Raw genomic sequence first — 16534 nt, 5'->3', positions numbered from 1 at the left:
GGATCGAACAGTTCGGCACACGCAGGGCAAATAGAAAGTGTCTCGCTAAAATTAGCCATGGCTGCTAGAGTCGATAAAATTCGTCCGTGCGATTGTCGAGCTGAAAAATGGCATTGGTTATGTTGGCAAAATTCGGCTTTCTTCGGCTTGTTGGAGGATCGAGGCGCAATAGACGGTGCTGTAGACCGTTTAAATTTAGTCGCTCATCCCCGTCCGAAGTATCAACGAACCCGCGACTAGGAACTTGCGTGCCCGATGGAACGCTGTAAGTAAACACGCGCCGAATCACATTTACCCGTCCGCTCGCTGCTAATGCCCGCCGTGTATCGCGTAGATTCTCCACCGAGAATCATCGAGATCTATAATGACGTATTGCTTAAATCATTATTGGTATATATAGGTATGTATAATTAGATATTAAAGTATTCCAATATAGGATTCAGACTATGATAATAATGATAATTAAGATCTTTGCGGATCAACCTACTACGTCACGTGACGTATAATCTAGATCAAAGATCATCGAGATCTATAATGACGTATTACCTAAATTAGTATTGATATATATATAGCCGGATATCATAGTATTCCAATATAGGATTCAGACTATGATAATAATGATAATTAAGATCTTTGCGGATCAACCTACTACGTCACGTGACGTATAATCTAGATCAAAGATCATCGAGATCTATAATGACGTATTACCTAAATTAGTATTGATATATATATAGCCGGATATCATAGTATTCCAATATAGGATTCAGACTATGATAATAATGATAGTTAAGATCTTTGCGGATCAACCTACTACGTCACGTGACGTATAATCTAGATCAAAGATCATCGAGATCTATAACGGCCCATTGCCTAAATCACTATTGCTATATATATAACCACGTATAACAGTATTTCACTGCTGCATTCAAACAACAATAATTAAAATCCTCACGCATCCTACTAAGAATGGACGAAGAAATTGGTTTCGTTTTCTACACACCCACACACTGAAACATATGCGTACATACGTGTATATGTATACATATAAGATAGAAATATAGCTGTCTAGAAAAATGATTTATTATTACGTTGCTCCGGTACACGGCTCGTTAGCATTGGCCAATATTTGCAAGCTGTGCTGTCAATATATAGCAATGGCAAATACAGCTGATCTCGCGTATCAATTGTCAGAATTGAACTCAATTCCCGACTACGGCCTACGCGAATTGACCCAGTGCTTGGTGTCGCTGAACCCAATCGATTGTATATATACCGCATATATTATACTAACTGTATACATCACTCGTCGAGCGAGCAAATCTTTCATTCCCGAAGAAATGAATTTTTTATCAGGTTTTACCCTTTATTAGATTCCATCCTCGTTCGCTTCGTATTACTCGAATTTGCAGTCGAGATAAGGAGGGATGCAATGCAAACAAGCTTTCGCGTTGAATTTATTATACGGCTATGCGTTTCGTTGTATTTATCCGTTACTGAATATATATATATATATATATATGCATGGTACACGCACAGAGGCTTTTCTCAGAAAGATGCGTGACATCATTTTATGCGTTCGGTTCACGGATGGTGGTTGAACAAATAAATAGTATATATAGGCACGTGGTGTTAATAACCTTTGAGAAAGTCATTGGTGAATTTTTTTGCAAGAATAATTCTTTTATAAATTATTTATATTGATGATTATTATTTAGTGCTGTGGTATAAAATATTTGCTCAAAATTGTCAATAAGGCGGTAGGTTTAAGACGAATTTTTGATTGGCTTTTGGTCGTACTGTTAGGAAAGTCATTGATTAAATTTTTTTGCAAGAATCATTTGTTTATAAATTATTTATTTCGATGATTGTTATTTAGTGTTGAGATAGAAAATATTTGCTTAAAATTGTCAATAGGATCGTGCAATAAGGCGATAGGTTTAATGACGAGTTTTTTATTGGCTTTTGGTCGTATATACTGCTAAGAACTGCTCGCTGTGTTTATATATATACGCGAGATAGCGTGGCGTTTCACGCAGAAACTTTTGGTAACTTACACGGGCTACCGGAAGTTTTCCAATTACGCACCAAAGCCATTGCTGTTTCTTTCGTTGAGAAGCTCAATTTTTCCGCGTAAAGAAGCTTCGTGTCTTAGAAAGCTTTTTATTGAAAGGCACCGTTCGGTCGAGCCTGCCTGCCTGCCATCGTCATTGCAAAAATAATAGCTTATGGTATACGAGTTTTGTGCCAGGCTATACCCACTGTCAAACAGAAATTTCATTTTGTTCCAATCTGGCTTCGATGCAATATCACTTACGTCGATTTTCATGCAAAATTATCAAAGAAATAGCATAAAATACTTAATTATAAAATATTGCAATGCAAAATTAAAATCATTTTTCGTTTCACATTTTTGCCATTACTGAGACAGAAAATTCATTTTATGTCAAGATACCGACAGCGAACAAGAAAATTAATATCGTTCGCATTTGGCTTCGCTGAAAAATAAGTTCCGACACTGAGAAAAAATTCCCTATGATCAAATAAACTTGAATCCGTTTAATTAAAATTCCCAAACATCAAATTGATATTTAATTATGACTAAAAAAAATATTCAAAACAAATAACTATATATTCTTCAATCGTGTTCCATCGTTCAGGGTGATCAAAGAAATAATGATACAGAAGACAAAAACCACGATACCTCGCCATGCGAAATTAAAATCTTTCATTGTTTCGCAAATATTTGCCAAAATTCCGTACAGTACACCGGTATGATAGAATTGGAGGGTGGATACGCGATATACTCTGCGGTTTTATATTTGCGAGAACGTGCCTTACCCGTAGCCATTCAGAATTCGTTTCTGATTTACACGTACCACGTGTGTTAGGGTCTGAAATTGCTTCCTCGATTCACTGCACGATGTGCCAAAAAATTTGGCGGTTGTCCAATCTACGCGAAGAATAAAATAACATATGGCTCAGGAAGCGTTGTGGGACTGTCGAATTTTCGGTAAATTGCTTTTTCACGACATATGCACAATGGTCTAATTACAAACCTACGAGTTCGAGCGACTGTGTGGCTTTATCTCTGATCCTACGTATTTGATATGGTAGGGGGAAGGGGGGGGGGGGGAGCACAGAAGGAATAAATTCATAAAGCGTTCGAGTTATGATTAAATTCAGATGTACGGACTGAAAGCATCGTTGCTTTGTGCTGCTCCTCATTTAAAAGGCAGCGCCCACCCTGTCGAGGTCTCACAAACCATTCGGACAATATTTCGCTCACGTGTACATTCACGTAAATCCTGAAACTCGTAAGCCAGATAGAAACGGATATACCGTGCAGGGAATTCCGGCATATAGGCAACAGACGATTGTGGATTCTCTAATAGATAACAGAGTATGTTTTGCCATTCTTTTGCACAAACAACTTCATGTGGCATCGACGTTCTTCTTTATCGATTCTTTCTGTTTAATTCGTGAATGGATGATCGAATGGTTCGATGAAATTGTACTTTTAGGCTGCGATGAAACATTGCGAAATTTATATGCTTGTGATACAGAGGTCAAGGACAGAAAGGGTACAAAATTTGATGGATTAGAACATTTGTTGGATAGCTCGTTTTTTTTTTCTAAATTTTATAATATTTTTGTAAAATTGACAAAAGCAATCATTGATAACTTTGCAAATTATGAGTATTGTTGTACATTTTCATTAGACTGTGAGAGAATAAATTCATATGTAAATATTGCTATACTAAAATATTAAAAATTTTTAATATTTAATGTCCTAAACAAAGTCGTAAGTTACAAATTGATCCACGATTTTCTTTTTAATATATAAAGACAATTGTAATTTATAATCAATCATTTTTCTCCCTTCATTACCCACTCGGTTGATCCCAGTTTAATATATCTAATTATAAACCACTCTACATTGACACGCGACTGATAATCTCAAACAAATTAAAATTGTACATTCCAGAACGAAGGCAGTACTTATCGAACGAGAGGTGGAATTAGCACGAGTCCTTATGGAAAAAATTCGCCTGCAGGGAGCAATCTACCGAGCTTCAGACCCTACACCAGTGTGAGTTTGACCACTGGCAGGACTGCAAAAGATAGAGCAACTTTTACCAGTGGACTCTCGAAGGACAAAACAGAAGATAAGTCAACATATAAGTATTCCTGTGAGTTTCATAAAACATAATAACTATAGAATGCCAAAAAACAGCATATGATATTATTTAAAAAAATTCTATTCTTCAGATGCAAAAGAGGCTGACAAAAATAGACTGACTCCTTCAAGGTTTACCGAAGAGACCAGAGCTAAGAGTCCCCTGTCGAGTAGCAGAACCTCTTTGCTAGAAAAATATTCTTTCCCCACAATCAAAACTTCGGAGAGATCTTCCTCTGTCCTGGACAGGTACAGTCGAGGAACCTCGAGAGAAAAGAGCAGAGAACCAGAGTGTACCACTCGACATGGTTCAAGCACCTATCCAGGATCAGCTTTGAGCAGAAATTATTCCGGTAACGATCGACAGGATAGAAAAGACAGAAACGAACATCCTTCTACCTCGTACAGGAGCATACGTACCACTTCCGGAAGGACCTCGCGAGAACCCAGTCCGGAAGTTGGTATCTCAAAGACTGGTACATTTCGAGGGTTCACCAAAGGATCCTCCTACGCTCGATCAGGGACTTCCGGTAAGATTGTCCGAAGTATCATTTTAAGACATTGAATGAATCACACAATAAACTGAAATTCCAGGCAGTTCTGAATCATCGACCCCCTTCTCCACCAGATTAGGTGCTACCACTAGCTCCAGGTTCTCACTTTCATCGAGGAACAGCAACGATCGAGTGCCATCCACCATAAGCTACTCCGGCTCGGATAGATTTCGAGCTTCGAGTAAGCAGAACAATGTAAAAGAGGAGGAGGAGAGGGGGGAAAAAGCGTTTAACAAGCAAGAAAACTTGGCGAAGAACGAGGTCGATGAAAGACTTCAGGATGTGGAACCTACGACCTTGACCATGGTCACCAGAGCTACCTCCCCAACTGCACCAGCATCATCGACCTTCGTCAGAGCCAGGAGGGTCGATGCTGGAATTTCTAGTCAGCTGGAAGTTTGTAGGACCAAAAAAAACCTCGATACGAAAGATCAGGAGGTCCAGTGTGATCGTCCTGAGGATAATTCAAGGTTCGCCAGATTCGGTGGTGCTTCTAGGGTCAGAGACTCTGGAACCACTTGGTCCTCTTATTTGGATAAGTACTCCTCATCCAGCACCGTTTTACCTTATAGAAGTTACAACAGTGCAACTACGAGCACTTCGAGATTAGGTACTTTTACAGGGTATACCAGATCGACGGAAAGTTCGAACACCTCGAGAAACGAGGCTAAAGTGTCGCCAGCGTCTAGTCAAGAATTGAACAACTCCGATCGACGTGTTCAAAACGACAAGAAGAAGGTTTACGGGAATTTTGGATATTCCAAGACTAGTCAAGAGGGTTCAGCATCCTACAAAACTGAGTCCAAGGTCGAGAAGGAGAGCGAAGGGTGCGAATGCGAGGTGAAAATACAAAGTCCCGAGAACTCGAGCAGTATTAGTACGCAAAGTAGCAAAACAGAAGGTAGAGGGTCCTCGAGTCGGAGTAGTCCTGTTCAGAAATCCGAGGAAAATAACCAAAGAAGACCCTCCATTCCCAGACTGGGTCGAGGCTCGTCCAAGAGCGAGGTTAAAACTTCCAAAGCGTCGTTGAAACAGGAAGTTAACCAGCTGAAGAAAGAAGACAGGAGCTTAACTCCGAAATCGGATTACAGTAATTGTGCATCAAAAAGCGAGGATTCCAGTTGTAAAGTAGATGATGCTAGTCGAGACGAAAGCTCTCAGACCCAGAAGAGGGACGGTTCGTCATCGAGGAAAAATTCCATTCAAAGGTAAGGTTACAGAGAAATTCGTCACTAGTTGTAAGAATTAAAGAGGATTATTATTAGAATTGATAGGTTGCTTTTTTTTAACCCAGCGAATCATCGCAGAGTCGATCGGGGACTCCGCAGCGTAGCGGATCATCGAGAGGCGGTCAACGTCAGATGACGCGGGCCGATTCGTCGGACGGATCCTCTGTCAGTGTGCCAATTGGCAGGTTGAGGTCCTCCTCGAGTGGCTCGGTAACGAGTCAAGGTGCAAAAATAAAGGCGACGCCGCCAACATCGTCGCCCAACAAATCAAGCTCGAGCGGCTCATCAGTGAACTTGCGGCAAAGCAATTCGCCGGATGCTCGTGGTAAACCACCTGTGCCGAAGAACGAGTCTCCGATCGCCATGAAGGCCACGTCCGCGAAATACGTCAACAAGGACTTCCGCAAGTCGGCGCTGAACATGGAGAACGGTGACCCTGTAAGGTCGAAGTATCCGAGGAAGAGGAAGACGCAGAGGAGTGTATCAGTGAGCTCGCAGGATTCTCAATCCGAGGTGAACTGTGAACCACGACTGGTATCCTCTTTAAGCTCCAACAAGTGTTCGGGAAGTCGAGAAAAGTCTAGGAGTACTTCAAGGTCGTCCAGAGTCCTCAGGACTTCCGGAACCTCGAGTTGTAGTGGAACCAGTTCGAGCTCTTCCTGCAGCGAGGAGGACGAGGAGAAAGTGGGATGCAGGAAGAAGAAGAGACGTCCTTCAAGGTCACCGCGTTACAGTGAGAAAGGAATGATCAGTGGGGGCTCCTCGAGGACGAGTGTCCTTGCTTCTTCAACGGACGAAGTGTCCCTGACGATGGACAAACCTCCTCGACCACCATCCAGTCCACGATCGAAAACCGATGGATCCAGCAAAACCGAGGAGGCCAAGTCGTTCCTGATGAGGGCTTTGGCTCCAGTAACGAATATCTTCAAAGGGAAGGGTAGTCAGGAGTCCGTAGTCGATACCGGGACGTCAGGTGGCTGGCAGGATGCCAGTGAGGACGAAATCAATAAGAAGCCTGGACACTCGAGTTCCCTCTCGAGATCAGTCACGCAGAGCTTGTCCAAGAGCCTTAGCTTCCACAACTCCGAGCACACTTGTGACAGGCTGAAGAGCAGCACGAAACTCTCCCGTCAATCCTCCGGGGAGAGACCCTGGTGGTTGGACTCCAATTCTGATAACGTTCCCGAGGGTGTTGAGAAGCTCATCTACAATGATGAAGCTAGTCAGGACACTACCATAAGTGGTGCTTTGCCTGACGATGGTAGGTGGTAGCACATCATCATTCATTATAATATATACAGTATATCCATAGGAATCCCTTAAAATTAAATCTACAATTTTCAGGAAAGTACAAGCTGTGCGTCTGGCGTCAGGATTCCGGTGAACGAAATTGGTGGTTGGATCCTTCCGATGTTCTCCAAAGTTCAGAGGACTCTAAGAAAGGAACCACAGTTTCGCCTATATCCCGAAGAGGGTCCAGTCGAGAAAGTGGTGGTAAATCCGAGAGGAGGACTAGAATTCGTCATCAACAATCCGGAGAGAGAGCCTGGTGGTTGTGCGATGATCCCGAGAGCGTTCCTGATGGTGTGGAGGTCATACCAGTGTCCCCGAAGACTTCTCAGGATACATCAGCTGATTTGAGTGAGACCTACCAAAGAATCAGCCGAATTCGTCACGTGGAATCTGGAGAGAAGGCCTGGTGGATGGACAACACCTCGAACGTTCCCGAAGGAGTCATTGCGATTCCACCTGGAGAAACCTCCAATTCCGATTCCTCCGAGTCCTACGAAAGAGTCGACCTTGGTATCGATCCTCGGGTTGGAACCTGTTCCGGTCAGAGTCTCTCTAGATTCCCTATCGAATTTCCACCACCCCCACCCAAAGAAGAGGAGGATGAGGAGGAGCCTTTGGGGGACCGAGCTAGTCCTGAAGGGGTCAGTTGAGCAATCAATATGTCATTTATAAAGAAATCGAGTGGGAGAGTATTCCAACTGCTTCAATTTCATGAGACAGATCGAAAATCCACCGGATCCACCAGAGATTTATCGTGGTGAAAGTTCGCCTTACGAAAACGTTCAACCCCTTCCCCGAAGAAGCTACCCCAGAAAACGACCTTCGACTCTTCCCCTCTTCATAGGACAACACACCAACATCGATGACCTTCTGGGGGAAGCTGGCTTCTGCCACAGTCCTGCCATGTCTCGTTTTCTGGACAGAACAGACGATGGTAAGCTCCTACACTCGGGTGAATCTGTTCCTTTTGTATCCAACAATTCTATACATATATATATATAGTACAGCAGAGCTTCCTAAACTAGACGATCGATTACTACGGTCACGAAGCTCTACAACGGATCAGGTTGGATTAGTCCGTGTCTTGGTGGTGCGGTTGTTGATCGATCTTTCGGGGTTGTTAGCGTGTCCACCCCTCGCGATTCGCTACTGAATGGCAAACGTTGTTGGAGTCTTCAGGGTATATCACCGTGAAATCCGAAGCTATCCAGGGTTGAGACGGATGAAAGCTGTACTATATACATATATAGGATGACCACTGATGAACTAATCGAATTACTCGACGAAGTTTCGGTCTACTGGTCGACTAAGCTATACTTTTGTTACAGATTCACCGGAAGGCAGCTCCGAATGCGAGGAAATCGACGCCACACAGGTGATCATCCACGACAGTACTCCTCAAACTCCAGTGATCCAACGTAGGGGCAGGTGAATATTCTTATTACATATATTATATCAGTACATAAATACATAAATAATAAATGAAGAGTTTTTTTTAAACGTTTGAATATTTCCAGGGAGAACGACAGACCTCAGCCAGATGGTTACATTCCGGTGAGTGCTTAAGTTTGGTAGATTATAGAACTGGAAGGTTTGAATAGTCGTGCAAAACGCTGACTGTGGAAGCTGCCATTGGTGATTCGGTAGCACGTTCGCCAGTGGGGAAGAATTGAAAGCCCTTGAATGTAAGGGAGCCCAGACTAACATAAGAGGCTGCCTCCTGGCGACGGATTGGTACGTGGGTGCTTGAATAAGGCTGAAGAACAAAGAATAAGAAGGGCTCGAGAGGCGCGACATTATTGTTTCTTCGGGAGGGATGTGATATGAGAAGAGTGTGGGAGGGGAAGAGGGGGGTGTCTCATTTTGGCACCCTCCCTTTTGCCTTCGTGATGCACGTAGTGCTCCTAACAAAGCGAACCTTGCCTAGACACTCCATACGTCTCACCCTGCGTATACGCTCTGTCAATTCCCAGACTGGATCTGTCATGCCGGCTTTATTTTCTATCTTTCTCTCTCGTCTTGTTGAAAAAGATATTTGCTCTTTCATATAAACGGGACGAATGAAATATAATTTGTGTAGAAGCTGGTAAATGTGAAAAATTTATAAAATATCAGAGAACCTTGTGAATGTACCTTTAATTTCAAATGTACATTTTGGTAATTATGATAAGACTGCATCTTTCTGATCGATTCTATATCTCTATCTCGCTCTCTCTTCAAGAAAAAGATATTTACTTTTTCGTATAGAATCAGGATAAATGGAATAAAATTTGTGGAGGAGCCTGGTAAATGTCTAAACATCGGGAAACCTTGCGAATGTACCTTTAATTACAAATCTACGTTCCGTCAATTGCTATGACTGCATCTTTCACGCCAACTCTATATCTCTATCTCATTATTCCCTTCGTTCTCTCAGAGTGATTTCTACCGTTGGAATTAATCGCGACTACCAAAACAATACCCTCGCTAAAATTAATCTCCACGCTGAAATAGATAGGGGCCACGTCCCAGTTAAGTTTTGCACGAATGTATAATCGGATAGAGAAAACTGCGGTATTCTAACAATTCTCGCGTGTCGTCTTCAAGCACCACAGTCGCTCGTTAAAGGAATACACTGGCCTAGTTCGAAGAATCGTTCGATAATTTCGAGGCATAATGGCTAAGCTCTTATTGTAATCTCCACTCGAACAAGGACTCTCTTACCGGACGCATTTTTCCAAATAAAAGAGTATAAACCGCCAGCAACGACTCCTGGCGAAATAAAAAAATAATCAGCTGGCGAGGTACCAAAAACTTGTGCCATAATCCTCGAAGGAGAGCCTTTTGCAAACAATAGAGTCCCAGTGGAGGTACCGGGAACAAAACAGGATATTCCGGAGCGTGAATGGTGTTCGGGAGGGTGCGGACCGAGTCTGCGATAAAATTCTACAAAAGCTCCCAAACCGTTCAGCCATCTGTTAGGTGGAAGCTTTTCTTCGAGATAATTAATTCCGCCATGTAAATTACTGGTAAATGGCGCGATTCTGGGGAATAATGAAGTAGCTATAGTATAATAAAGGATAAAGGGGGAGAGGGGGGATGAAGCAAGAGAGGGACGAAAGAGTCGAAGGAAAAAAATATTGTGGGAGCTGTGGGTTCTAAAAGGGGGGTAGTTTGCAGGGTCTAGGGAGGGGGTTGGCCGCTGCAAGGCGCCACAGTCGACGGCCCGTGGCGACAGGTGTCCGTGGCGTTCAGTGTCGCGGCGGCCGCTCGCGAGGTAAGGCACGTAACGTTCCTTGTCCGACTGCCAATCTCGGTTCGCCTCGGCTTTACTCGGCTCTCTGCTCGTGTCTCGCACCACCCGGCAACCTTTCGCACCTATCCACCCTCAGAGTCAAAATACCCTCCTGGTTTCCATGCTCAGGTGAGTCCCCTGCGCAGACTCCCCCCCCCCCTCTCTCTTACTCTCACCACCCAAATTATTCTTTTCAATCCACGCGATACGCCTTTGCAAAAACACACCGGTTCGACCGTAAACTCGATAACCAGTGAAATATATTTACAATGGAATGACTCTTTTACCAAGCCCACTGTTATCCACTGTGAAAACGAAGAACTTCCGGTACCACTTGGAGAACAGTGCAAAACAATAACCAGTGGTACCAAGTTGTAGTTCAACGTGTGTGTAAACTTCCTATGGGACAAAGTATACATCGAACTGTACAGAATTCAATCGATTCTGAAAGTTGATCATAAGTTTCTCAGGAATTAAAATCGAGTCTGTTCTTTGGATCCGTGGAGAACAGCTGACCTCGCAGATGAAATTCAAGGTCACCGTCTGTGGGAATTTTCAAAGCGAATTTTTTCGCGCTTTGTTTTGGAGATGGTATACGTTGGTTAATTTCGTGGAATGCTTCGGGTCTCTCTCTCTCTCTTTCTCTCGACTGGTTCGTTCGGTTGGTGAGGCCTGCCGAAGCACGTTATTTATTTTGGAGGTGAGGTGAGGCTAGGGTACGGCGACGAGTCCGGTTCACGCACGCTCCGTACCATCCTGCTGCTTCCCAGCTCACCTTATTTCGATCTACACAAATATCTCGAATACCTCTCGTTTCAGCAGCCTCGAACACGCATATTTCTGTCGGTGATGCATAATTTACTCAAGTGTTCCTGCTTATTCGCCTTTGACAAAGCTTATCAGTCGAGATAAGAACGAGCTTGGTGCTTGAATTATTTTGTCACTCGATTCTAATTCCTCGAGCTGCTATCTTAATCTCGACTGTCTTAGGCAAAACAATCTATATACTGTATATATATATATAACATTGGTTAATAAGAACTCTCCACTCCGCGTGGGAATTCCTCTGGAAGGAAGTTTCCGGTGGACCCGGATACGCGCGGAGGGAGGTGGAGAAGTTATTCTGATTGGCTATAATATCGCGGGTGGCTTCCAGGAACGAGCGAAGAACCGGAAGTCCTCGCGTTTCGAGTTGGGAAATTGTCGGTTTTCCTCTCGATCCCTCCACACACACACATTTCCGATCTCGATCTTCGTCGTGAATCTTTCGTCGAAGGGAGCCACACGTTTACATTGGTTGCATGGCGCAGACTCGTTTCACTTCTTCCACCATCCCCACACTGTCCTCCACCTCCCCCACTCGCTTCCTTTCTCTTTCTTTCTCCGAAGCCGGTTCGTAGAAGAGCAGCTAGTCCGCATGCATATAAGTAAGAACAATGCTGTGAATACAAGAATCACGAGGCTCGCTTGTTTCTGCAAACCTTGAAAATTTCTTTAAAACATAAACAAACTGATAAGAGTTTAGTTTTGGGAGGATGTGGAATTTTTGTTACGAGTCTCGTATTTTATTGATCGAACTTGATGAATCCTTTCGAGAGTATACATATATACATACAAAGTGCAGAGTATTTTTGAAATTTATGATAGAAAGAATTTCAAGCGTCGGGTTGATAATAGGAGAGAATACATTATATGCAAGCCCTGGCCACGTCATAATACAGCGAGATAATATTCCAAACATTCCCAGTCAGATAGACGAGAGGGATTGTGCCAGCGAACGATTCACACTTTTGATTGTGTGTATTATGACTGCACAGAAAATTTCTGAGCGCGATAAAACCGGTTTTAGATACACTTTACGGGAATACTTTGTATCACAATAAGTGCATCTTGCTTGGGAGGGCTCGAATACAGGCTGAAATCATAAATCTTTAATATTCCCTTTGGAGAAAATAGCACAAAGAGTTGTTTGCGTGTTTAATTTGATTTTGATTCATCCAGAAGCCTTTTTCGTTTCGCTTGCCTTTGATAATTCACTTAAACTTGTATGTATATATATATATATCTCTTTCTGTTTCTCTATCTTTTAAGCTCTTTAATGAAATGGGTCAAGTGTATAGAGCAGACTTTTTCACTTTATCGAATCTCAATGCGCGAGGCCGTTAATAATCGACGAGTTAAAGGTTAATGAAAGGTAAACCGAAGGTTTGAGTTTGTGCTCGTAACGACTCTTATTTATATTCGAGCGTTTATCGTCCTGGGATTATTATAACTTCTATCGTGATTTTCCTCGTGGGCGGAGCGAGATAACCACCCCCCCCCCCCCCCCATCACTATTACTCTCAATATACACAAGCGCTTGCACACGGGAACTCTGGAAAACCCTAAAATTCCTTACGTAATTCCACCTCGCGTTCTCCATGCAATTACTGCTCGAGGGAAATGCACTGCGTTCAAGGAAGTGCTTGGTAATTTTCACGTAACTCATTGACGGTTGACCAAATTTAAACGACCTTGAACGTTGTTATCGCGGAATCCCTCGAAGCGAACTGGAGGAAAGCTGCCAAGGCCGTCGACCAGTTGAACGCGTTTGCGATTCTTCTTGTCGTCACTTTATATCGCGAATGTACCTGGTATTTACGGGCCTCCGTTCAACGGATAGCGAGTGTACTCGTGTGTCTCTCTTTGTGTGGTCAGTCTAGACCCTGCAGCCTTGACTGTGCGAGGAATAGAAAGAAAGGCATGAATGGATGTTCCCAAATTTTAAAAAAAGGAAATGTTCTTTTAGCTCGGATCGGAGCTGTGTATTCTGGGATGGCTACACGAGGGTCGATTTCTCTATAATAGTTATAAGGTCGTAGGTATTTGTAAATAAGTGGATACGAAAAGAGGTCGGAATCACGAGTGGCGTTATTATTATATTCCCGTCAGAGAGAGAGAGAGAGAGAAAGAAGGCAGAAGAGAGTCTTTCTAGGCGGCGCGAATAAAAATAAACCAAGTAGCAGCGGGTATACGGTGAACCGGTTCTTACGTTTTCGTAAAGGCGATCCACAAGTACCACCGGTGCGCTCCGTGTCCGGCAAGACTGTGTCCTTCTTCTTGCCGGCCACCGATAAACAGGCCGAGCTTTTTTTCGACCTGTCCAAAACAAAGAAATCGAGAGCAATCCATAAAAATTCATACACAGAATCCAATTCCCCCGGGAGAGGCGTGTCACATCGGTTATATAAAAGTGCTCGTGATTTGATTTGCAGCGAGGAAGAATAGAAAAGAGTGTGCAGAATGAACGAATCAAAGAACGGGGTAAAATCGAGTGAGTGGAGTTGTTATTGTTGGGAAGAGTGAAGAGAATACGTGGAATAACAGAGGTTAGTGAGTTGTAAACAAAGCGGGAGAGGTAGGGGCCGGGCCGCGATGTCTCTCACGTGCAGAGTGCAATATTTGAACGATGTTGATCCATTTGCCTATTCCTTTCCGTTTCCCGAGCCACCTTTGCCACCTGTGCACACCTTCAGTGCTACTCTGCCGTTGATCAACCAACTTGCAGCCGTTCACCGACTCCTGAGGGCTCCGCACAGGGTGAGTTTCATTTCTGAGACATAAATTCTTATTAAAGTCAACGCTTCTCCAAACAAACACCACGTATCGTCTGCTGGATTTAGCGTTTATTCTTCTTCGTTTAACGCGTGATTGAAAAACCTAGAATACATTGGAAACCAGGGAACTCTCGCTATACTACTTTTAGGGTGGGCGTCACGTCGCAGCTGCTCTCCCCCCCCCCCCCCCCCCTCCTTTCTACTCGTTGATGCGCAGTATTGTACAGACTGACTCACAACTCGCACGCTGGAAATCTCATTGTCCGGCTCATTGTCTCCCAAAGCCTTCGATAAGTTTGTCACGTGCGCAAACGCATCGACGAACTTCGAAGCTTCTACGTTAATTTTTAATATTCTCCAAAACTCGCTAAACTCACCATCAAACTTTTCGCGTGCTTATTGGTATAATACGAATATGAGTACAACGAAGAATATTCAGGGAATTATTATTAGGACGGAGTAGAATCGCTCGAGGGCTTCTGGAACAACGTTAAACAGGTTATCGACTGAGCAAACTTGACGAGAGAGTGACAGTAATATTCCAAGACGCGAGCAAAGCCCTTAACACCTTCTCTTTAGCGAGTATCTTGCGTGGCTTCCCGTTTTATAATATAATAGCGTAGCTACGACTCTCTGCGAAGGTTCTTTCTGGTAGACGAACTCACTGAAGAGGGGAGGGGGTTACAGCGAATACACAGTGACTATACGCAGCGATGCTGACGGATAGGTTAGGAAAGTTTCGGTAGTGCAGCGCTCACGGAGGCATGCGGTGCGACCAGCAGTCAACAGGCACGTGGTTCCTTTGTCCGTGGTCCGTGTCGTCGTCGTCAGTCCCGGAACAGCCCTCGGGGCGCTACTATTCTCTTGCTACAAGCTCAACCATCTATCCATACAGTATATATATATATATATATATACACTTTGACCTAATTCTCGACGTTCGTGTCGCAACACTCTTGCACAGGCAACCATAAAACAGTGGACATTTAGGATCTTGAAGGATCAACGCGCTGAAAATTCTTCAACTATGAAATATACCGAGGGAAGAATTATCGTTGCTGCTCCGTCGCAGATTTTCGTCAAAGATTTAAGCATTTAGCGAGATGTTGCCGGTTCTCTTTGGTTTCGTGTTCGGCAATTCGCCGACGTAACGGTACACGGGAAGCGTTCCTCTCTCGGAGGAGGAATAAAAAGTACCTTTATGGCTCCAGTATTATACTATATATACCTATAGGTATCGTGCCGATGTACCGGTTATCTCGAGAACACTGGTAGGTTCTTTTTGCTGAGATAGGGGGGGGGGGGGGGACTTTTTGCTCGTTATTTTGCACGCTTAAATTCGGCCTCGCCCTTCTCGCTCGGAACACGGTTCGCTCGCAGCAAGAATAATATTTCATAAGTTGTGTGCCTGCGTGCACCTTAAGGGAACACCACCTATAAAGCTCGGTCGATAACATGCAATTTTTGCCCCTAATGCTCTCCATTGAAATTGATTAAAATTCAACGAGATCATCGATATATGTGCGAAACAATGAGACGTATATATATATATACAAAGCAGCTGAATTTGGAAAGTTAAGGACACGGGGACGCTCGTAGCGAGTATAAATAGTACGCGCTTCTATCTGGGTTATTTTGTTCATTCATCTCGTACGATGGGATCGGTTTCGTGCAATTGAAGAAAAGATCTGAAACTCCACCGACGACAACCGCGAGCGAGCCGCTACGGCATCCCCTTAATGCACAGAATCCGCGATCCATTTATCATTCCCCGCGCATCTCCCATGCCCATATCAATCGTGGCATGCCGTTCTTTATTCTCTTCGACAGTTTCTCGCGGAAAGAAACCTCTTTAGCCCCCGCTCGTATGGTAAAGCAGAACCGCGCAACGAATTTATGACCGGCCTATACACACACTCCACCGTTGAAATTTATAGTGAGCATTCTCACGAATTTATTTCTCGGAAAATATAGCGACCCTGTCGAGGAATTCCTTTTGTGCGACTCTTTGTGATTTTTCGTCGCGATAGGAAGTCTCATCGCGGAAGAAGGGGGAGGGCTTAGACTCCTCTGCATTACCGACAAAGTAGTTTCTTCGAGGTGGAGGGGGGAGAGTGGCGCAAGCGGGGGATTCACAGAAAGAACCGTATCTGTACGGGGAAGGGAACGAATTAGAAACTCAAACGTCAACAATAACATCTCGAGCTTCTCGATCATATCCAAACGACCAAACGCAGCGTTGTCGTAATATTAAGGTTAACCTAAAATCCTAACCTATAATTGCTACACGTAGCTCGTGATTTTTCCTGAAAAACTCGACGTTATCACTCGGTACTGACGCGAGGTAATTCTTGAAAATCACTCAATCTCCGTGCTCCTGCAATTACATCCTGTATATCACGATCGCTATA

The 16534-nt window shown here is 43.7% G+C and overlaps 1 protein-coding gene across 3 annotated transcripts in view; it reads left to right on the top strand.

Moving 5' to 3' along the window:
* The window catches only part of Fhos (Formin homology 2 domain containing), an 80177-nt gene that overhangs the window by 2019 nt on the left and 61624 nt on the right, over positions 1–16534 (top strand). For all 3 annotated transcript variants that reach the window (XM_066733432.1, XM_066733431.1, XM_066733434.1), the window contains exons 2-9: positions 3986–4190; positions 4270–4707; positions 4772–5939; positions 6026–7221; positions 7305–7894; positions 7974–8187; positions 8582–8681; positions 8771–8807. In XM_066733432.1, the coding sequence (XP_066589529.1) occupies positions 3986–4190; positions 4270–4707; positions 4772–5939; positions 6026–7221; positions 7305–7894; positions 7974–8187; positions 8582–8681; positions 8771–8807 (3948 nt within the window). The remainder of the gene's footprint in view (positions 1–3985; positions 4191–4269; positions 4708–4771; positions 5940–6025; positions 7222–7304; positions 7895–7973; positions 8188–8581; positions 8682–8770; positions 8808–16534) is intronic.

This window comes from Prorops nasuta, unplaced genomic scaffold (genome assembly GCF_024137725.1).
Source record: "Prorops nasuta isolate Cenicafe-Biocafe unplaced genomic scaffold, Cenicafe_Pnas_1.2 PNAS00011, whole genome shotgun sequence".
Taxonomy (NCBI): Eukaryota; Metazoa; Arthropoda; class Insecta; order Hymenoptera; family Bethylidae; genus Prorops; species Prorops nasuta.
This window is presented reverse-complemented; position numbering and strand designations above follow the sequence as displayed.